The sequence below is a fragment of the Belonocnema kinseyi genome, chromosome 2 (assembly GCF_010883055.1).
Source record: "Belonocnema kinseyi isolate 2016_QV_RU_SX_M_011 chromosome 2, B_treatae_v1, whole genome shotgun sequence".
Taxonomy (NCBI): Eukaryota; Metazoa; Arthropoda; class Insecta; order Hymenoptera; family Cynipidae; genus Belonocnema; species Belonocnema kinseyi.
The window spans coordinates 112035090-112059438 of NC_046658.1; the positions used below are offsets into that span (position 1 = coordinate 112035090).

Genomic DNA, 24349 nt, shown 5'->3' on the forward strand with positions numbered 1-24349 from the left:
CGTATTTCTTATTTGAAAATTCATTTATTTCTTTGAAAAATCACGTTTTTTTTAAAACTAATTTTTTGATAGAAAATCGACTTCGTTGGTAGAAAATGATTTTAAAAAAAGGTTAATCTCATTGTTTAAAAATTCTTCTTTTTGGTTAAAAATTCAAGTATTCGAGTTAAATATTCATAATTTTAGATAAAAATTCATCTTTTAAGTTATAAATAAATTAACTTAATTGTTTAATTTATTGCCTTATATTTATTTTATATATATTTTATTTTTATATTTATTGCTTTAATTGGTTTGGAAAATAAGTTATTGTATTGAAAATTAATTTTTTTATTGAAGATTCTTCATTTTAATTAAAAACTAATTTCTTTGGTTGAGAAGTGAGCTATTTGATTGGAAATTTACTTTTTCTTTGCATAAAAAGTACTTTTTTTACCGAAAATTTTACTATTTTATTGAAAATTCATTGTTTTGATAGAACATTCATTTTTTCAATGTAAATTTAATTATTTAATTTTGTTTTTTTAAAAATGATCTTTTTTTAATGGAAAATTCGTCTTCTTGGGTTGAGCATTGATATTCTTAACTTAAAACTAATATTCCAGTCGAGGATTCATAATTATAGTTAAATATTCATAAAATTAAGATGAAAACTCATTTGTTTGACTAAAAATCTAACTATTCCATTTTCTGTTGAAAATTGATTTATTTTTCTATTAAGAAAATTCAACTATTTAGCTGAAAATTCGTCTCCTTTGATTGAAAATTCAACTGTTTCGTTAAAATTCATGTATTTAGTCTAAAAATGGTATTTTTCGGTAGAAAATTAATCTTTTTGTTTCGAAAATTAATCTAATTGTTTAAAAATTTATCTATTTAGTTAAAAATCCGAATATTTTAATTAAATATTCATTATTTAAGTTGAAAAATCATCTTTTTGGTTAAAATGCCACTATTGTAGTTGAAGGTTAATAATTTGATTTGAAAATTGAATTATTTTGCAATTTTCGGTTCTGTTGTGTTAAATGAATCGCCACCCTAATTTATGAAAAAAATATAATAAATATTACTCTGCACAAAAAATCATGCTTTTTTTATTAAGAAATAATAAATAATGAGTGTTTGTCTTAATTTAAATTTGTCTTAATTGGTATGTTTTATTCGTAATTAATTGTTTTATTCAATTATTTACGAAATTGAAACATATACAGATTCCAAATATATAAATAACAATTTACAGCGAGTATTTTAATGACAAAAATTATTCTTTCCTATGCCGCCCTAGCCTTCCCTATTTATTAAAAAATGAACCAACTTTTTGCCGAAAATGCTATATATTTCGCAAAAGAACAATTACTTTGTTTCTAACAGAAATGATTCAACCTAATTCTAAACCATAATCATAAACAGGAAGGAACAGCAGCTGAAGTAACCGTGAATAAGCGTGAAGTGTGGTAAAGATGGTAAAGATCGTGTGAACTGAAACTGATGTGAAGTCTGAAGTAGTCTGAAGGAAGTGCACAGTGCATTCGGAGTTCAACGTTCAGGCTGATATAACCTCACTCTTAGCAACGAACTCATAAAGTGCCTCGTTTGTTAACTAAATTGAGATAAAGGGAATCAGCTCTTGAATGAGATGACTGGACTAAGTCTCTGAAAGGGTTTAATGAGTCAATAAAATGACGAGTGATCAGAATCAGACGAGTGATAACCTGAAAAGCAGAAAAGAAAGGAAAGAAGATACAGTGACGGCAAAAACGCTTGTGAACAATGAAAGTCACAAAATTCGACCCGGGACCGATAGTTTTTCGAATGTTAATGAAAAACCTGTCGACGACATCTCGATCGAGTTTTTTTATAAACCACATACCATCACCCTTCTTCTACTCTCGATCGCAGCGGTCGTTTACTTCGCCTTTGTCAGGTAAGTCAAGTGATGCAAACAGCTTTAACATTGAGTTATATTTAATTTAGTAGGTCGTATTTACAAGATAAGAACATTCAGTTCAAGTATTTTTAATTCAACCTTTAGCTGGGATTGCATTTTTCATTTTTATGCTCTTGGAGGAATGCCACCTTTTCAATACTAGAATCTACTTCGCAGGTGCTTACTGTGCGTTTATGGGGTTGCTTTATGTATTTGCAAGAGTTTGCAGTTTTTTGTCTGCAATTCTCGAAGTAATGAGTCACTCACTGAAAAAAAAAACAATGGGAAATAATTAGTTCGAAGAATGCAATTCTTCGAACAGAACAACTTTTATTGTCTTCATCATTAAGTTTTTGCCATATGTTTTTACGAACTTGTAATTTGAAATATGAAAAATTCGAAGAATTTTGGAATTGGAACGGAAATAAATTTTTTTTATCTTGGTTTGAAAATACAACTTGAAAAAAAATCTTCTATTGAATGAAAAATCTTTCTTACTTGAAAATTGAACTCTTTTAGTAGAAATTCAATCTTTTTTGGTGGACAATAACTGTTTTTTATTTAAAATTAAAATATTTTGTTTAAAATATCGACTTTTATATTTTTCGTTGAGAAATAATATTTTTGTCTTGAAATATATCATCATACTCATTGAAAATTGGTTTATGATTTAACTACTTTGTTGAAAATGTTGCTATTGAAAATTATACTATTAAATTTTTCATTGCGAATTCATATTTTTTGTTTGAAAATTCAACTGGTTATTTGAAACTTAAAATACTTTGTTAAATATTCATATTTTTGGTTGAAGATTAAACTGTTTTATTGAATATTCTTTTTTTCTTTTTCTTCTGATAATTAAGTTTGAAAATTGATCTTTTTTAATTTAAAGTTTAAATATTTGAATTAAAATTAATTTTTTTTTTAATTCATATTTTCGATAAAATGCATTTTCAAATAAGTTCAATTTCAACTTGAGCGTACATTTCAGTTTCAACAATTTTAAAATACTATTTTGAAGTTTTAAATTAAAAGTTAAAATCGTTTGAGATTCAAACTTTTTGATATAAAAAGCGTTTTAATTTTATCAATTTCAAATATAAATTAATTCATGAGTTTTAAAATTGATCTCTAGTTCGAGTATTGAAAATTGTAAAAATAATTGATTTTACAAGGAACTTCTGAATCTGTTTCAAATTTAGCAATTGACACAATTGTATCATTAAAAATTGAAATTTTTTAACTCGAAATCATTGGCAGTTAGACAAATCCGAACGTACTGATTAAGACTTTATAAACTTATTTTCAGTTTTGTAATATCTTCAAATTAATTTATTAGTAACCAAAAAGTTTCATTTAATTTCAAATACTGTTCGAATTTTATTTCAGTCAATTTAAAAAAAAATTAAAAATTTGATGATTTAAAATAATGTCAAACAAAGTGTAGATTTTTGAAGATTTCGAAATAAAATTTTGAAGCTGTTTAACCTTTTTGCAAGCTTTAAGGACAATAAAGTTATTTAGATTCCTGCTAAAATTTAAAATGATTTCTAAACTTTTCAAAAAATAATCTTGATCTTAATTTTTACGAACATTTTTTTAATTTTCCGTTATTTGAAAAAAAAAAATTAGGAAAAGTTCTTATAGATTAAAAAAATATTTAAACATTTTGAAAAATTTTCAAAGCTAATTCAAAAGTTTGAAAAATAATGTAAAGTTTGGAAATACTGCAACAAATTCTAAACAAAATATAGATGGTTGAAAATTTCAAAATAAAACTTTGAAACTTTTTAATGATTCTTTTTTTATTTTGAAATGTAATTTTAAGAGAATACTGAAAACCATTACGAATGATTTCCAAAATTTATAAATATAATCTGAAGGATTTTAAGGTAATTTTTAAAAATTCTCATGTTTTTCAAAAAAATTTAGGGAACATTCGAATAATTTTGAAAAATATTTAAAATAATTTTTTGTTTTTGTTTGAAAAATTCATTTGAAATTTGAAAACCTCAAAAAATGTAAAAAAATAATATGTAGTTTTTTTTTTAACATTGCGAAACAAAATTACAAGCTTTTCAATGATTTTTAAAGGACTTGAAATTTATATAATAATTTAACTTCTAATTTAAAAAAAGCTCTGTTTAAAAAAATTGTGATAATGTAAAGATTAAACGTTTCTAATTAAAAATTTGTATAAAACGATATAATTTTGAAAAATTTATTTATTCGTTTATTCATTCTTCAGCTTTTAGAATTTTAATTGTTTAATTTCAATAACCCTGAATTAATTTGCGTGAACCGAGAAATGACTGGGAATTTTTTTCCTTGATTGAAACGGCCAGTCCGAATATTTAAAATGTTTTGAAGCATATCCATTATGGGAGGATCATCATTAAATGTGGCACTCCTATTTTAGTAATGTTTAGAATTTCGCTTTCGCCTGATTGAATTTTATGTATAATTAATCCAGATATTATTGAATTTTGATGGAATAGTAAAACGTTTAATTTAAAAAAAATTTGAATGTTAAAAAATCGAATTTTTTACCAAATAGTTGATTTTTTAAACTAATTTACTTAACTTTCAAGACACAATGACGAATTTTCTATACAAAACAGTTAAATTATCAAATCAAACGTTTAAATTTTTATTAAATTTTTAACTAACTAAATTAATTTTTTAAAAAATGTTTAACAAAATAGTTCAATTTTAACAAAAAGTTGAATTATTATTTTAAAAAGAACCATTTTCGACCAAAAGTGGAATACATCAATTGTTAATTACCAATAATTTTTCAAGCAAAAAAAAAGGAATTTTTAACAAAATAGTTCAATGGCCAACCAAACAATGCATTTGTAAGAAATTAGTTCAACTTTATAACCTAGTTCTTAGATTTTTAACCAAAAGGATGAATTTTTAAACAAAAATATAAGTTACTAAAAATAAAGACGAATTTTCAGTGAAACTCAAGATTTCTGAACTACAAAGTTGAATTTTCAAGTAACATTTTATTTTTTATTTTTAAGAAAATAGTTCAAATTTAAACCCTATTTGTTAAATTTTTAAACCAAAGGATGAATTTTCAAACACAAATATTGATTTTCTACTGTTAAAACGAATTATTAACCAAATAAAAAAATTCTAATCTAAAAAGTTCAATTTTGAACTTAAAAAGAAAATTTTTCATACAAAAAAATTAATTTACTACCAGAAAAGAACAATTTTCCATCAAATTCAAGAATTCTCAACCAAAATGTAGAATATGACACTTAAAAGAAATAATTTTTATACAAGAATATTAATTTTGTACCAAAAATGCGATTTTTTAAACAAAATTTAAGAATTCTGAACCCAAAAGTAGAATTTTCAACTAAAAAATTTGCGTTTTTAAACAAAAATGTTAATTTTGTACCAAAAAAGGCGATTTTTTAACATAACTCAAGAATTCTGAACCAAAAAGTTGAATGTTCAACTAAAAAAGAATAATTTTTTAACAAAAGATTAATTTACTATCGAAAAAGACGAATTTTCAATGAAAGTTAAAAATTCTCAACCAAAATGTAGAATTTTGCACTAAAAAGAAATAATTTTTAAACAAGAATATTAATTTTATACTAAAAAGGCGATTTTTTAAACAAATTTTAAGAATTCTGAACCAAGAAGTTGAATTTTCAACTAAAAAAGCTGCATTTTTAAACAAAAAGATTAATTTACTACTAAAAAGACGAATTTTCAACCAAATTTAAGAATTCTGAATCAAAAAATTTAATTATCAACTAAAAAAAGAAAACAATTTTAATAAAAGTTAAGAATTATCAACCAAAATATAGAATTTTGCACTAAAAAGAAATCATTTTTAAACATGAATATTAATTTACTACCACAAAAAGCGAATATTCAACAAAATTCCAGAATTCTGAATAAAAATTTTAATTTTCAACTAAAAAAAGAAAAAAATTTTAATAAAAGTTAAGAATTCTTAACCAAAATGTAGAATTTTGCACTAAAAAGAAATAATTTTTAAACAAGAATATTAATTTACTGTCAAAAAAGATTAATTTTTAAACAAAAAGATTAATTTAGTACAAAAAAATCGATTTTTTAAAACAAAATTCAATAATTCTGAAGCAAAAAGTTGAATTTTTCACTGATAATGAATTTTCAAACAAAAGGATTAATTTACTAACAAAAAAGAAGAATTTTTAACAAGAATCGAGAATTCTCAATCAAAAATTTAATTTTTAAATAAGAAAAAAATGTTGAATTTTCAGCTAAAATAGAATACTTTTTAATCAAAAAAAAATCATTCACTACCAAAAAAGGTGAATTTTTAACACATATATTAATTTACTACCACAAAATCCGAATTTTTAACAAAATTCAAGAATTTTGAATCAAAAAGTTTAATTTTCAACTAAAAAAAGAAAAAAATTTTAATAAAAGTTAAGAATTCTCAACTAAAATGTAGAATTTAATTTTTAATCAAAAAGATTGATTTAGTAAAAAAAATATAAGGAATTTTCAAACAAAAGGATTAATTTACTACCAAAAAAGAAGAATTTTTAATAAAAGAAAGAATGTTGAATTTTCAGCTAAAATAGAATAATTTAAAAAAAAATTCACTACCAAAAAAGGCGAAATTTTAACAAAAATCAAGAATTCTGAACCTAACAGTTGAATTTGCAACTATGAAAGAAGGATTTTTAAAACAAAAAGATTAATTTACTACCAAAAAAGATGAATTTTCAATCAAATATAAAAATTCTTTACCAAAAAGTTGAATTTTCAACAAATATATTCATTTACTACCACAAAAAGCGAATTTTTAACCAAATTTAAGAATTCTGAATCAAAAAGTTAAATTTTTTACTAAAAAAAGGATTTTTAAGCAACAAGATTAATTTACTACCAAAAAAGGCGAATGTTTAGTCAAATTCAAGAATTCTGAACCAAAACGCTTAATTTGCAACTTAAAAAGAAGAATTTTTAAACAAAAAGCTTAATTTACTACCAAAAAGACGATTTTTCAATCAGATTCAAAAATTTTCTACCAAAAAGTTGAATTTTCAACAAATATATTAATTTACTACCACAAAAGCGAATTTTTAACAAAATTCAAAAAAATTCTGAATCAACAAGTTTAATTTTCTACTAAAAAAATAAATTTTAAACAAAAAGATTAATTTTCTGCCAAAAAACCCCCACTAAAGTGGTAACATAATTTATAGACGGTCCCTAATCCTCTACGTTGCTTATCCACATAACCATTTACAGGGTGGTCACATGTCAGGGATGACAAATTTAGTCAGGGAAATAAAGTAGCTGTCAGGGAAAATATAAATTGATATGTTTTAATATTATTTTGGAAGCACCTCCTGATATCAATAGAAATATTTTGTCAATGTACATTCTTTAAAAGGGGAATTCGATTCTTAGTTTTTAATTGTTAGTTATTTATTAATTTATAGTTTGAATATATGTCCTTTATTTAATTGATCCATACTGCCATCTAAAGCGCATTTTTCTTCATTATTTTGCTTGGCACATTATTGAAACATTAATCGCTTTTGTAATACTTTCCTGTCAGGGAAATTCATCCTGATGTCAGAGAGAATGGAAAATTCAATCTTGTCGCCACCCTGATTGAACAAAAACTGATTTTGATTTTGCTTTAAAATAGGGACACTACCAATGTAGAGGACAACTTGTGGGCAGGACTGATGTGCGTCATCTTCTTCTTCCTTATAATCTCAGTGCTAACATTTCCAAATGGACCATTCACACGGCCACATCCCGTAGTCTGGAGAATAGTTTTTGGATGCAGCGTCCTTTATTTGATGGGCCTGCTGTTCATGTTGTTCCAGAGTTACGAGACTGTCCGGAAAATTTTCGTATGGATCGATCCCGGCTTGTCGTCTTTCCATATCGATATGGACAAAGAATACGGCGTGAACTGTTCGGACATAACTTTGGAAAAGATCTGGAACCATTTGGACGTGTTTGCCGCAGCTCATTTTCTAGGCTGGGCATTTAAAGCTGTACTCATACGGCATTTCGGCATTCTCTGGGCAATCAGTGTAATGTGGGAAGTGACGGAAATTGCATTTGCTCATCTGTTGCCAAACTTCCTTGAATGCTGGTGGGATGCCCTCATTCTGGACGTTTTAGTGTGCAACGGTTTGGGCATTTGGGTGGGACTGAAAATTTGCCAGATTCTCGAAATGAGGGAATACAAGTGGGTCAGTATTCGCGATATCTCGAGCACGACTGGCAAACTGAAGAGAGCTGTTCTTCAATTCACACCCGTTAGCTGGACTTCTGTCAGATGGCTGGATCCGACCTGCACTCACATGAGATTTGTCGCTCTTGTTCAACTAGTCATCTTCTGGCAAGTCTCAGAACTCAACACTTTCTTTTTGAAACACGTCTACGAGTTTCCTCCGTCGCATCCTTTCGTTATTTCACGATTGTTACTCATCGGAGTTATTGTAGCTCCTTCAGTCAAGTAAGTCACTAAGATATTTTCATAGCAGGCCTCGGAATCTTCACACTTTTGGACAATTTTTTTTTTGCTACTATTTCGAGACAAAAAACGATTCTCCCGACATTTTTCTCACAATTGTCTGCTAATGGCTTTACTTAAAAAATATTTTCAACATAGAAAAGTTTACCTGAAAATGCACAAAAATCTGGATAAGAGGTTTTGTTAGTTCTTATTTTTAGAAACAAAATCCGTGAAAACGTAAATCCTAGCTGATCCTTTTATTGAAATGCAGACATTTTTATAAAAAATCATAAAATTTTCATTTTTTTTTCTTTTTCATTATATAAATGTAAAAAAAGAAACAAAATTATATGCGTACTGTACACAATAGATAAAGCTATTATACACATGCTTAATAACTTAATATCTTGCTATATAACTTATTATCTCTATACATTTTTACAATAATCCTAAATATATTTACAGCAAATTATTAATACAATATATTGAAAATGAGTTTTCACTGCTCTAAATGTATTGACACAGGCGTCCTACAAAAATGTGCGATACCAGAACTACACGTAATGCAAAGTATAGTCAACCATATTTTTTGTATTGGTTTAGTACGCTTTCAAAAAATTCTGATGAAATATTTGAATCTGCAATATGTAAATATGGTGATAAACCTTGATTCATTCCAATTATTGAAACATTAAAAGCATTAAATAAAATATTGTAATGCTGTTTTTCAACAAAAAATATCGGTGAAAATTTACATGAGCATATCGAAAGACTTGAAACAGTTTATCTGGCAACCGGAATATCGGAAATATTAAAAATTCATGTACTGGTTAGTCATTTGGAACAATGCTTAGAAACATTTAATACTTCAAGAGAATTAGGTAATTTGTCGGAGCAGGCTCAAAGAAAAAAGTTCCCAATTTTTTCCTGGTTTGCAAACATTTTTCACGGTCAATGAAATTGAAAAAATCGAACACTAAATCTAATTTCCATTCGTAGTAATAAGAATTGAACTGCAAATGAAAGCACTCAAAGTGAAACTCTTGAATTTTAAATTTCGAAAATTGAACTTTAAAATTTGTTTCATTCAACAATTTTGTATTCAAATTCTTAACAATTTGCATTTGCAAATTGCAGTTAAATTTGCCAAATTACAAATGTTCAACTTTTATCAATTGTTAGAAATTGAAAGTTCCCTGTTTAGATCCGAAATTCTAATTCTTTTGAAACATTTTTCAATTCAACTAATTTCAAGAATTAAAATTTTTTGGAAAAATGTCCTGTTCCAATTCATAATTTAATTTCTTTCGCAAATACCTTGTTTTAACACAGAACAATATTTTTGTTAGGAAAATTTAATTTTCCATTCCAAATCCGAAATTTTAATACTTTTTAAAAATTTTCCCTTTCCAAAAAGAATTCGAATTTTTGTAAAATTCCCTGTTCCAATTTATAATTTTAATTTTTCTGGAAAATATCCCGTTTCAACTTAGAATTATACTTCATTCTGATTAAAAATTCCCTATTTCAGCTCTGAATTTATTTCAATTTTAACATTTCCTGTTCCAAGAAGAATTATAATTCTTTCGGATAAATACCAGTTGAAACATATACATGTTGTTTCAAATTTTTTCACTACTTCTAAATATAGCCGGGATTTATCAGTGCACGTAGACACTTCGTTTAAATTATTTGAAATCATTTCAAATTTTTTAATACATTTTTTGAAACCTTCTAAATATTTCTTCAACTTACTCGATTTTTTCTAAGAATAAAGGTGTTCAATTGTTATTTAGACATACAAATTTAAGAAGTGGACTTACAAATTAAATTTTTTTAAAAAGAACAATTAAAATTGTAATTTTCAATCTTTAGTTTTTTTGTTCCGTTTTGAGTGTTTTATTTATAATTACTTATTTTAAATGTATAATCAGATATTTCTAAATATTAAGTAATTGTTCTTTTTTTTTAATTGAAGAATTTTTAATTACGTCGTTTAAGAATGGAATATTTTATAATGGAATTTAATAAAAGCCTTTAATTATAAATATATTATTTACAAGTTATTTTAAAGTTATAAATAGTTTATAAAGTTCCAATAGGGCGTTTACATTTGCTTAAGACTTTCCAATCGAAACAGTTTAATTTTTAACGTCAAAATCTAGAAGTTATAAAACTGTGAACTGATTCCGAATCGTATTGTACAATAAATTATTATTTATTTAAACAAAGTTTAAGTGCAATTCAAAATTTAAAATCCTTAATTCATATTCACAGTTGATCGACTAAAAATGTATGTTATCAAAAAACCTAGATTTTAAACATTTCTAATTTTAAAATGTTTCAGTCTTAAAAACTGCATTTTGAAATTCTTTTATTTAAATACGCATTCTAAACTGAATATCGTAATTGAAAAAATCACAATTTAATTAATTGAAAAAAAACGGTTGAAATCTAAGTTGGACGGATTTTTTTTTTGAAAATTTGTAAAACTCCCGGTCAAAAAATAAATCCACGGTCATTTTCCGGTATTTCCCGGTCTCATAAAATTTCCAGTTCAGCGGAAAAATTAAAAAGAATGTGCACAATAAATTTCAAAGATTTTACAAACATTTCAAAAGGATTTCAAATATGTTTAAAAATATATATAATAGAATTCATAAGGATTTCACAATTTTAAAATTTTGAAAGATTTCAAAAATGGTACATTACACCTGATTTCAAAGATTTTAAAAAATTTTAAAAGAATTCAATGAACTTGAGAAAAAGTTAATGATTTCAAACGAATACAAAAAATTTGACAAAAAAATATCCAAGAAATATTCCACGAAGATTTCAAAGAATTCAAGGATTTCAAAGCTTTTACAAAGATTTTACAAGGCCTTCATAGAAATTTTAAGATCTCGCAAAGATTTAAGAAAATGTAATGGATTTCAAAGACTTTACAGACTTCAAAATATTCCCAAACATTTCACAAAGACGATTTATTTTTAAACCAAAAAGTTAAAAAAAAAAAATACAATTTTCAAACAAACAAAAATTTGTTAGTCTAAAAAGGACGAAAATTCCATCAAATTGTTGAATTTAAAGCGAAAAAGGCAATTTTTGAACAAACTAATTCAATTTTGAAATAAATAACATTTTTAACTAAAAATTTAATAGTAAATTTTTCAACCGAAAATAATGAACTTTCATACAATAAAAACTAGAGTTTCTAATTGGATTATAAGTTGACATTTCTAAGTAGAAACGAGAAGAAGAGGGGATAGCAATTTTTATCATTTATAGAATAAAGAATAACATCTTTAATAAACATTGAAATTAATTTTTAATAATTTAAAAATATTATGTTAGAAAACTGGAAGTTTTGCATACAAAATAAAAGTAATTTTTCATTGTACACTCTTTAATTTTGAACCATATACTTTTAAAATTCAGACTACTTATAAGTTTAATTCTTGAAAAATGTATTACGCTATTTTTTCAAATTAAACTATTTACAATTTTTTTTATCTCTGAAGTGAGTCTCAGACAAAATTTTGTTTAAAAGACAAAAAATTATTTTAGTTCCGTTTAATATTTTTAACTAGAATTTGAAATATCTTTAGTTTTTTTGTACTGTTTGGCATAGTTTTTGTCAGGCTCGAGTTTTTAGAATAACTTATTACATAACTATTATGTGAATATATTTTAAATAAATTCTTTAGTTTGCCTTGGAGAAAAGATTACTCAGAGGTTATTCTAATGAAAAATTATTCCCAAAAATCGTAGTTATGAGTCAAAATGCGCATTTGTAATAATATAAATATAAATTAGTGTTGTTTGAGGATAGATACTTTAAACAAATAAAAGAAAAATTTCTAGGAAGGGACTTTCAATTATTTGCAATCTTTTTGGTAATTAAGTCACATTTAACAGTATAAAATATCAAATAACGCGTTCATATTTTAAAAAGCGTAGATTTCAACAAATTAAAAATAAATAAGTACCAAATCTAACAATATTTGAATGTGCATGGCGTAAAGAATGAACTATCCTAAACTATTCATATTTTATTAATATAAAAAATTTCAAAGTCTTCTATCTTGAAAATATTTCGAATTATAAATTCTGCCCAATAATTAATAAAGTTAAAATGAAACCGAACAGAAATTAAAATTTTCAACTTTGCAAGAAGATAAATTTATAAAAATAAAAAACTAGAACTTGTAAAGTATTCCAAATGGAAAAAAAACTTTTAAATCAATAAAAATTTTAATTCAGGCAACTTCAGTTCGAAATGCATAGGAAATATAAACTCGTACAATAATTAAATTTATTGATTTGAAAATAATGTATGTGTAGAAATTCTTGGGATTTAAAAATACTTAAAAGTTAAAATTGTGGTTGGAGGAGTATTGTTATTGTAATTAGTAAAGTAAGAATTAATTTTTCAAGATTTTCTTTGATCTTTGCAAATATCTCAACTTTGAGTTTAATTCATATTATTTTATGCGATTATTCTTCTCTAATGGTATTTTTTTCTTCATTGAACAGTCTGATTATCTTAAATGTAATTTCATAAAATAATCAAATATTTAAAAACAAACACTTCAAAAATTAATTTTAGAACTAAAACAATCACAAATTTTAGAAATTTGAAATACCTGCATTGAATGCAAAATTATTCATATATAATTTGTGGAATTTTTTTTATAATTCTGATTTGGTGTAAGATAATTTTAAAATAATTTAAAAATAAATTGAATAAGACATATTAATTTGACTTGTGCAAATATGATTTGTAAATCCATAAGATTTTAAACTTTTTTCTCTTTTCCATTAAAAATTTTTTTTTTTGAAAATTTAGCCTTTTTTGAGATTTTAGGAATTTCCATGCCCCAATTTATCAAGTTTTTTTTACTCTTTTGAAACACTTGAAAAATAAAAAGAGAGAATACAAAAATGGTAAGATTATTCCAATTTGTTTATAAAATTACAAAAATTCTCAAAAACCTCACCTTTTTTCCTGAATTTTTTAGAAATAATAGGCTCTCTAATTTAGTGTACTTATCATACTTTTTTTTGAGATCTTAGGATTTTTTAAACTAGTTTATCAAGTGTTTCACTGTTTCAAACCGGTTAGAGAGACAAATAAACTGACTATAAATTTCTTACTTTGTAATTTTTGTTTTTCCAGTTTATCTAGTTTTTTTTACTCTTTTGAAACCGATAAGAAAATCGAAGAAAGATTACGAAATGGTAAAATTCTTCCAATTTTTCAAAAGAACGAAATTTCTGAAAAACCTCACTTTCTTATCTTCAAAGTTTTAGGAAAAATGGGTACGAATTTAGTCTTCTTATTACAAATTTCTTATTTAGTACTATAGTTATTTATTTTTCATCGGGAATTCACTGCATTTTTTTAACTCAAGAACTTTTTTTGCAAATAAAATATCGGGTTGAAACTTTGGAAAATGTATCAAAAGGCCATAAACTATGTTTATGTACTTCGTTGAGTAGGAATTTCTCTAAAAATTATTAAAAAAAAGATTAAATCCTAGACGATTTTCTGACATATTTTCTGTGCATCTTGAAATTTTTTGAACCTAAGAACTTTTGTTATATGTAAAATATCAAGCCTCAAACTTCGAGAAATGCAGGAGCCGAAATTAAATTGCTTTTTTGTACGTTTTTTCTTTACATCTCGTAGATATTTTAAATGCAAAAAAAAGTTCTTAAATTCAAAAAAACTTCAAGGTTAAAAAGGAAATATGTAAAAAAAATGATCCCAGTTTTAATTTATTTGAAAATAATGTTTATCGAAAGTCCTACTCAAATTTCAGCCTGATATTTTATTTACAAAAAAAGTTCTTAAGTTCAAAGAAAATTCAGTAAACTGAAAATGTGAGGTCGGTAATATAGGTATTTGGGTGTGTTAAATTTAAACTTTTATAAATTGTAGAGTTTAGAGATGCAGATTCAGTTCCAAAAACAGAAATCCACGTTATCATTTTCAAAGCTCTCAATTAATGAATTAATCATTGAAATAAAACATTTTCGCAATTATATAGTTTTCAGACTCCGTAAATTAAAAGTTAATTTTTTTTATTTTAAATAGTTTTAAAATCTTTAAAATGCTTCAAAATTTAATATTAAAATGTAGAAAATTCTACATGTTTTCCAGTTTTTCACGATTTAAATTATTTTTGAAATATTTTCAGAACTTCTAAACATCTTTCCAAATGATTCGAATTTTTCCTGTACATTTTAAAAAGACCTGCCAATTAAAAGAAACAAATTAATTCCTTAAAATCTTCCAGATTCATTCAATATTCTCTGGAAATTAATTTTTCAAAGTAAGAAATCATTTTCAATTTTCCTAGGAATCAGGGTTTTAATTATCGACTTACATACAAATTATTATTTTTTTGTTTTTAGCTTTGAATATTTTATTTATATTAATTACTAATTCTAAGTTAACAGTTAGATGTTTCTAAATAAGAAGTAATTGTTCTTTTTCTCAATTAAAATATTTTTAACTGAATAGTTTAAAAATGAAACATTTAGACTAAAACATAAAAATAAATTTAATAAAAGCCATTAATTATGAATATATTATTTTTAAGTTATTTTAAAATCAAAAATAGTTTATAAAGTTTCAATTGGGCGTTTACATTTGTTTAACTAATAAGACTTTCCAATCAAAACAGTTTAATTTTGCACGTTAAAATCTGAAAATTCTAAAATTGTAACTAATTCTGAAGCATCTTGTAAAATTAATTGTCATTCACGTTCTAATCTTGAAATTATAATTTCATTTTAATAATAATTAACTAATCAAACGCTTATAATCTTTAAAACTGCATTTTAAACTCATTCTAATTAAAAAGTAAGCTTACAAATTTAAATCTAAAATGAAAAATATTTCAAGTTAAAGATTTTCGAATTACGCAATCTAAAATAAATGCTATCGCAATTGAAAAATATAGAAATTTAACTAATAATTAAAAAAGCTTTTGAAATTAAATTTGGACAGATTTTTTTCCACAAATTTGTGAAATTCTTGATCATTTCCCGGTTTCCCGGTCCAGCAATCACCCTGTTTTTCTCATTGATTTCAAAAGAGTAAAAACACCTAAAATCTCAAAAATTGCAACAATGGCAAGGGTTTTAAAGTAAAATGTGCAAAAAATCATTTTACCTTCAAAATATTAAAAAAAAATACGTGTCTCCTTACACGGTGAGCCTGAGCGAACTTTAAATGGGGATGACAAAGAGAGGTCTTATATTATTTTTTGGTTTCGTTCTAGAATGCTTTAGAAACAGTTCCCAAGAAAAATTAAAATAATTCTTAGAGCCGTTTTTCATTTTTTATTGTTTTAATGTTATTTTTTAAAGCAATTTGAAAAAAGGATTTATTTTCTAAATAAGTTATGTTTAAAGTACAAAAATATTTATTATTCTTTTTGACCCTCATCACATATAACTCTGAAAAATGACACATTACTCACATGGGGTCAAATTGACCCCAGCTGACTTTTGAAATGTTGTCATATTGATTCTATACATGGTTTCGACTTGACAATATTCACAGACGCTATTTAATACATAGAAATTAGATTCACATAGGTTTTTTTTAATGAAAATTATTTTGAATTGTATAAAAAAATTCTCATATTCCAATTAAAATTTGAGTCTGAAGTTGATGTTGGGGTCATTCTGTCTCCATGTAAGTGATGAGGATTAATATAAATCTTGAATAATAAGTGTATTTTTACATAATTATTAGTGTAACAACGTATGTAAATTTATATAAGAATACATTTTTTTTTACAAAATTTATATTACAAATAATAATTAATATGATTTTTGTACTTTAAACATAACTTATTTTATTTATTTTCGAAATAAGTTATGTTTGAAGTACAAAAATTACATTTATTATTCTTTTTAATCTTGTATTTGTATTTGTTGCTTATATATGCAAAAAATACAAATACAACGGGTAAAAAAGTAATGATAATTTTGCTCATAATTTAATAAAGGCTGTACGTGTAGAAGAATATAATAGTACATTACAAATTATGTAAAAATACAGTTATTATACAACATAATTTATTTCGAAAATAAATCCATTTTTTTCAAATTACTTAAAAAATTGACATTAAAAAAAGCAAAAATAAAAAACGGCTCTAAGAATGAATTTAATTATTTTTTTTTGAAATTCTTTTTGAAGCCTTCTATAACGAAACCCAAAAAGAATATAAGACCTCTCTTGTCACCCCCATTTGAAGTTCGTTCGGGCCCACCATGCTAATTTTTCATCTACAAAATCATATTTCATTGACGGACCACTCTCCTGAAAATGTCCCCCGCCGGTCAGCATGATTTAATATGGATTCAGTTAAGATTGTTCTTATAATTGAGTTTATTACTATTTTTTTTATAGTCAGTACTACACATACGTAACTGATCCTGCTTGTCACCGAGTTGGAACCCAGTGCTGGGTGTATGGCGCAATTATGGTTACAGAAGCTCTACTCTGTATACGACATGGTGCAGCACTTTTTGAACGCACTCAAGCTTTAAATATCCTCCTCTGGCTGCTGTGCCAATCTCTAGTCTCAGTACTCTGTGTATATGGCTGTGTTCTCTGGCATAAATATGTCGAGGTGAGTATTCCGGTAGGTCCTTGGCTTGTGACTAATTTTATTGTAATGTCCCATTATGTGAGTTTCAAAGAGAATGTCTGACGTTTGTCGTTCCAGACGGATAAACAAAGTACTCCTGATCAGGACAAGAACCTCGCAGAAGCTAATCTCTGTTGTGGTATGTCCAATTAATCAAATAATAAACTTATGTTTGCATGTTGTGTTCAGATTCCATTGATCTATTCAATTAATTCAATACAGTGGCTAATACCTAAACTATTTTAGGCAATTATGAAGATTTCGGACTTCAAATCTGAAAATATTCTCAAAAGAGGGGAAATAGGATGATTTTTTCATAAAATAGGGGAATTGTTTGACATGGAATTATTGTAGGTGCCATATTCAATTCAATATGAAACAAATTTTTAACAACAAAAAAATACATTTTTAACAAAGTAGTTTAACTTTTAACCAAAAAAGCCATTTAGTTTAACTTTCTATTGAAATAGACGTATTTTCAACAAAATGTATCAATTTGAAACAAAATGGGTGAATTCTCAATTAAAAAGCTCAATTTTTAACCAATAAAGACTAATTAAAAAAAAAAGTAATTTTTTCAACCAGAGATTAATTATCAACCTGAAAAAGGAATGTTGAATAAAGTAGTATAGTTGAATTTTTAAACAAACACATTTTTTACATAATAGTTATTTATCAACTAAAGAGATGAATGTTCAACTTGAATAATGAATCCCAAGAACAAAAAATTGCATTTTTAAAAAATTAGTTTAAATTTTCAACAAAGCATTGTGCAATATTCAGCCAAAAAGATTATTTTTAACAAAGAATGTTAATCTTTTAACAAAAAAGACTTTCAACAAAGTGCATCAATTTATAACTAAATAGTTAAAATTTTAACCAAAAAATATCTATTTTCAACAAAAAATGGCCGAGTTAAATTTTCAATTAAAAAAAATCATTTTTAATCAATCAAATCAATTTTCATCAAAGTATTTCCACTTTTGACCAGGATTTTCCAATTAAAAAAGATCAATTTTCAACGAAAAATGAAATATTCGAATTGTCTATTAAAACCATTACTTTTCAACCAAAGAAAAATGTAGAGTGGCCGTTGGATCGGGAAACATGAAAAACCGGGAAATGGCCGGGAATTTTATGGGACCGGGGAAAACCGGAAGATGACAGTGAATTTATTTTTTAACCGAGAATTTTACAAAATTTTTAGAATAAAAATGTTATCCAACTTTGATCTCAGTCTTTTTAAATAATTTCCTAAATTGTGATTTTTAGAAATTATTATATTATTTAGTTTACAATGCTTAATTCGAAAATCTTTCACTTTACAAATTTTCCATTTTAGATTTTTAATTTTTAAGTATATATTTTAATTCAAAGAATTTTAAAAAGCAGTTTTAAAGGTTAAAAAAATGAAAACTTAGAAGTTTTTAAAATCGAAGATTTTTTTATAAAAAAACAAGGTGGCTGTCGGTCCGGGAAACTGGGAATTTTACGAATTTTCAGAAGAAAAATCTGCCCAAGTTCGATTTTAACAGTTTTTAAAATAATTAAAGTACAGTTTTGACGATTTAAACAATTAAAATTTAAAAGCATTTGATGTTAAAAATTTCGGATAAAAAAATTTATTTTATCAACTGTAAATATAAATAAATAAATTATTTATCAAATGATTTGACCCGACACATCTAGATACGTTCAAAATTTGAGAATTTCCAGATTGTAACTGTTTCAATCCGAAAGTCTTGATAAGAATTGAAATCAATATATCATTTATTCCGATAATTTTACTTTTAAATAAAAATTTTCATGATTTATCAATAATATATTTTTAATTCAAAATTTCAAGTAATCCTTTATATTAAATTTAATAAATAAATGTATTAATATATTATTTATATTAATTTTTTCAGCCATTACAAAATGTAAACGTGCGTTTTACTATTTTCAACTTAAAAATAAATCCATAATAATATAGTCATAATTAAAGGTTTTTATAAAATTAAAAATGTTGTGAGTCTAAATTATTTAATTTGTATCCCATTTAATTTGAAATTTCTTAATGTAGAAAAAGAATAATTATTTAATATTTATCAATATTTCACTCTTCATTTAAGACGAGTAAATTGAAACTAAATATTTAAAAGAAAACAATTTATAACTGAATTGTTTTACATAGAAAGCTTTGAATCTTTAAATTTTCGAAGAACTTTTTATTTTTTAACGTTACAATTTTAATTGTTCTATTTAAAAATTGTTTAATTTATAAGTGAAATTTTTAAATTTTGACGCATAAATAACATTTGAACACTTATTATTTGTAGAAAAAATTTGAGTAATTTTAAGAGATATGTAGAATTTTTGAAAATATTCAAAATTAATTAAAAACTTGAAATTGTTTCAAGTAATTTAATCGAAGTGTGTTAACTTTTTTTCAGAACTTCCAAATATATTTTAAAATTAATCGAAATTTTCCGATAATTTTTGAAAATCCAGAAAATTAAATAAAATCCTTAAAATTTTCTTCTTTGATCATTTTTTAAATCTTTTAAAATCTTCTTAAACTTTCTGTCACAATAATTTTTCAAAGTGAAAAATCATTTTCAATTTTCCTAAGAATCTTAAGAAAATTTTTATTCTTTTGTACTCTTTCACAATTCTTACAAAAATTCTAAATTTTTAGTGTGAAATCTGCAAAAAGCTGAATTTTTATTTTAAATTCGGCTGTAAGTATTTGAAATTATTTAAAGTTCTAAATTTAATTCGAATGTCCTCGAATGAACGTCCTCGTGGAAAAATTTAAAACCACTTCTATATTTCTCAAGATTTTGAAATAAAATTTAAAGCTTTTGGAGGATGCCTAGACTATTTAAAATAAAAATCATTTAACTTCTAATTTAAGAACTGTTAAATTAAAAAAATTATTTTTCAATTTTTAATGTCTTGCTTAAAATTACTTAAAATAATATAATTTTTAAATTTTTAAAAGTTTATTGCTTGATTCTTTAATTTAGACTATTGAAAATGTTAACGTAAATTTATATTTTCGAAACTTAATCTGAATATTTGAACTCTATAATTTATAAAAGTTCTAAATTTTTCAGTTTATTTGCATTTCACTTAAAACTGATCAATTTAAAAGTGCTAGTACCTTCCCGATTATACGTGTAAGTTATTAAGCATTTGAATACACAATTTTTGAATTGAAAACTTTTAAACTTCAATTTCAAAAGTTTGGAATTAAAGGGTTCAACTTTGAATGCTTTCATTTGTTGCTTATTGTTTATTACTTTATATGGAAAAATGTTTAGAATATAGTTTGATTTTTAAAATTTTATTAGCCGTGAAAAATGTTTGCGAACCGGGAAAAAACCGGGACATGGCCGAGAATTTTTTTCTTCGATTAAAACGGCCCCCCTGCAAATGTTTAATAAAGAACTAATAAAGAATGTTTAATAAAGTATTTCAACTATCAACGAAGTATAGTTGAATCCTCAACCAAAAAGGTGATTTTTTATCCAAAATTAATTTTCTACTAAAAAGAAGAATTTTGAATAAAATAGTTATTTTTTCACTAAAGAGATGAATTATTAACTTTCAGCCAAGACTTTACAACCAACTAAATGAATTTTCGTCTAGAAAGGATTAGTTTTCAATGAAAAGCGCAATAGTTAAGTTTTCAGTAAAAATGATTACTTTTTAACCAAAAAAAACCAGTAATTTATATAAAATAATAAGTTATCATTTTCTAATAAACATTTTTATTTAAATTTTATTTATGAAGTTTAAATTATTTATTTTAAAAATTAAAATTAATATAATTATTAATGTTTAAAGTGTTTAAACAATTTCAATTATTTGATTTTCATTATTTAAATAAATAAAATTGTTAAATCAAATTCTTATTATGATATAAATAATTAATATAAAAAAACAGCAGTTGAATTCTTAACTAAAAAATATAAATTCTCAAAGAATAATGTAATAGTTTATATTGCAACCAATAAAGATTTTAATTTAAAATAAAAACAGTGTAATTTAGCTTAAAAAATATTGATTTTAACGAAAAAAAGTTGAATTCTCAACAAAAAATGTAATAGTTGATATTTTAACCAAGAAAAGATTTTTCTTTAAAATCAGAAGCAGTTGAATTGAACCAAAACGGTCAAATATTCAACAAAATATTTGAATCCTCAACCAGAAAAGATTAATTTTCAAGCAGACAGTTGCATTTTTTAACAAGTAATGCTATTATCAACCAATAATATGAAGGTTTATCTCAGAAAATTAATTATCTACCAAAAGAGATAAACTCTCAACAAAATACATAAGTTTTTATCCAAATAGTTGAACTTTTAACCAAGAAGATTCATTTTTTACCAGAAAAGACAAATTATTAATAAAATACGTAAATTTTTAACCAAATAATTAAATATTTAACGAAAAATATTCATTTTGTACCAGAAAGACTGCTTTTCAACAAAATACATGAATTTTCTAGCAAATATTTGAATTTGCAATTAAAAAAGATTTCAACTAAAAGTGGAATAGTTAAATTTTCTGTTTAAAACATTAATTTTGAAAAAAACGAGAAAAACGAATTTTTAACAGAATAGTTAAGTTTTCAACTAAAGAGATGAATTTTCAAATAAAAGTATGAATCTTTAACATAAAATAAAATGGTTGAAATTTCAGTTGAAACAATCCCTTCTTAATTAAAGAAAAACCAATTTTTACAAAAATAGTTGAATTTTTATTCTTTCTTAATACAAATTCTCGAAGAAAAATGTAGTAGTTGATGATTCAACCAATAAAGCTTTTCATTTTAAACAGAGGACAGTTAAATTCAACCAAAAAAACTAAGATTTTTCAAGAGCGTGGTTGAATCTTTAACCAAAACGGATTAATTTTTTAACAAAAATGATTAAACTTCAACCCAAAATTGTTCAATTTTCTATGCAAATAGACAAATGTACAACAAATTAGTTGAATTTTTAACAAAACATGACATTTTAACCAAATATTTGAATTTTCAACAAAATACAGTGAACTATTGCCAATTTTTAGAGCCGCGAATCCTAGACATTTGCGGATTTCAAGGCTGTAGGAGCCGCACCTCTACTGCGAGTCGTCAGATGATTTTTGTCAAGCGACGTTCATTGACTGCCCCGGCCTTTTTTTGATGCACGCGAATTTGTATGCATTTGCGCATCATGCATATCAGTGTTTTTGTTGACGTATGACGTGAAAAATATAACCTTTCTTTGAAATAGTACAATTTTCTAACTAAAAATCAATATTTTATAATCAAAAGATGATTCAAATATTTCGCGGAATGTTTAGTTTTGTAGCATGACGTCACGTTAACCGGACGGAACTGCGCAATTTGAAACAGTCCAGCATGGGTGATTTGAAATAGATAAGCCTTGGAATAGGTGCGGCTTGAAATAGACAAAAGTTCACTGTAATAAAATTGTCAACAGAATAATTTAACTTTAAATCAAATTGTCAAGTTTTTAACCAAAAGAGATTAATTTTAGGATTTTAGCAACAACAAAAAATGAGAAAAAGGGGAAGTTTCATGAAAACAGGGGGAAATAGGGTAATGAGAGAATGATTATGAAGCCTGAGATGTTCATAAATTATATTCTGAGAATTTTTGTGTAAAATGAAATGTATTTCAGGAGACATGGCAGGTGGTCATAAATCCGTGGGGTTCGTGGAGAAAAAAGAGAATTGAAGACTACCACCAATAAGAATTTATATACAGGAAAAAGCACTAAACCACCAAGCTTTCTAGTCGTTCGACAGCTTACGAATGTAATTTCGTATGTTGATTTCAACCTAAAAGAAATCCTGACTTCGCACGATGGCTCTGCGTTTTCCGTTAATCCTATATTTAGTAATAATACAAAAAAAAAGGATTCGAAAAAAAATGGCGAGGAAAACGTAAGCTGGAATGCAAGATTTGAAAGAAAATGTAACGAAAGTAGTCAATGCTAGGTCAAGCGATAGAGTACCTGAGCACACGCGAACCTTAGTGAAAAAATGGAAAACTTGGATTAAAGAAGGAAATTTGAGTTCTTGAAAATTGCCCAATTGGAAGGAACTATTTCGTAAATTTGAGAGAAGCTTTTTGGTAAATTTTGTGACCGCGTAAATTAGCTCGACGGAGCACAGATCCCTTTTGGAAAATTCGTTTCTCATTAGGAGATCGCAGTTGTGCCAATGTAAAAATAATATATAAGCTATAAACATAAAATGCGTAGTTTTCGAATAATCGTTTGAAGTCAGCGAGATCTGAATTTCGTGAAAACATTCCTTACATCGGGAAATTCTCGCGTTAACGAATTAAACAAGAATGCCTGCGTTACATTATAAGAGACAATCTGCCCTCAATGATAAAACATGTTTATAGCCTCCTGTTAAAGCACAATGCTTGAGCAAATTGTAATCATAAAATTATCAGAAAATATGATTAATGGCGTACTCATTCAGTGATGAGAAATCGGAATCTTTAGTGTGATTTTTGTAATGTAGGCTTAAGAGAAAAGACATTTTTCTTTATCGTTTATTCTGATGATCGTGAACGAGTAGGGGAACCACCTTTCCTAGAGTGGATAATCATTAATTAAGAGCACAAATAAAAGAAAAATAATTAATTTTAACTTTTTCAGGGTATCTACTCAAATCCTGAATAGAAATTCCCTGATAATTCCAGGTTTTTTTCCCAGGTATAATTTTTCATAGTACGGAACCAATAAAATGTCTCGAATTTTTTCAAACAATCGATTCGGAATATGCATACAGTTTTGCAAGTTTATTATGAATAATGTGTTTTTTTTTCAGTTTTCAGGGATTCAATTAATATATTTAATTTAGAAAGCTTTGAAAAATTATATTACAAAATATTCTTAAATATACTAGCAGCCAAAATGGGAACAGTTAAATTTACAGTCAAGAAATTAATTTTTATTTAAAAAATATATATTTTTCCACCAAAGTGATAATTTTTATCTAGAATGATGAATCTTCAACTGGAAGAGAAAACATTTTTAAAAAATAGAAAAAAGATTTAACTTTCAACCAGATAGTTTCATTTAAAAAAAATGAATTTTCAAAATAAGAAAAAGCAATTTCCAAACATATAGTTGAATTTTAAGCAAAAGAGATAAATTCTTAACTCAAAAAATGAATCTTTAACTGGAATAGTAGAAATTTTATTTAAAAAATAATTATGAGCAA

At 25.1% G+C, this 24349-nt stretch overlaps 1 protein-coding gene across 3 annotated transcripts; it reads left to right on the forward strand.

Annotated features, from left to right (window-relative positions):
* The first annotated feature begins 1542 nt into the window (after positions 1-1542).
* Positions 1543-24040, forward strand: LOC117168209 (phosphatidylserine synthase 1). 3 transcript variants are annotated; one of them, XM_033353686.1, is made up of 5 exons: positions 1543-1924; positions 7611-8435; positions 16867-17101; positions 17186-17246; positions 22789-24040. In XM_033353686.1, exons 1-5 carry the CDS (start codon positions 1680-1682, stop codon positions 22842-22844), a joined length of 1422 nt encoding a protein of 473 aa, XP_033209577.1. In that variant the 5' UTR covers positions 1543-1679; the 3' UTR covers positions 22845-24040. The 3 variants fall into 3 exon arrangements, with proteins under 3 accessions (XP_033209577.1, XP_033209578.1, XP_033209579.1); XM_033353687.1 differs by having other exon boundaries at positions 16867-17089; XM_033353688.1 differs by lacking the exon at positions 17186-17246 and having other exon boundaries at positions 16867-17089.
* The last annotated feature ends 309 nt before the right edge of the window (positions 24041-24349 follow it).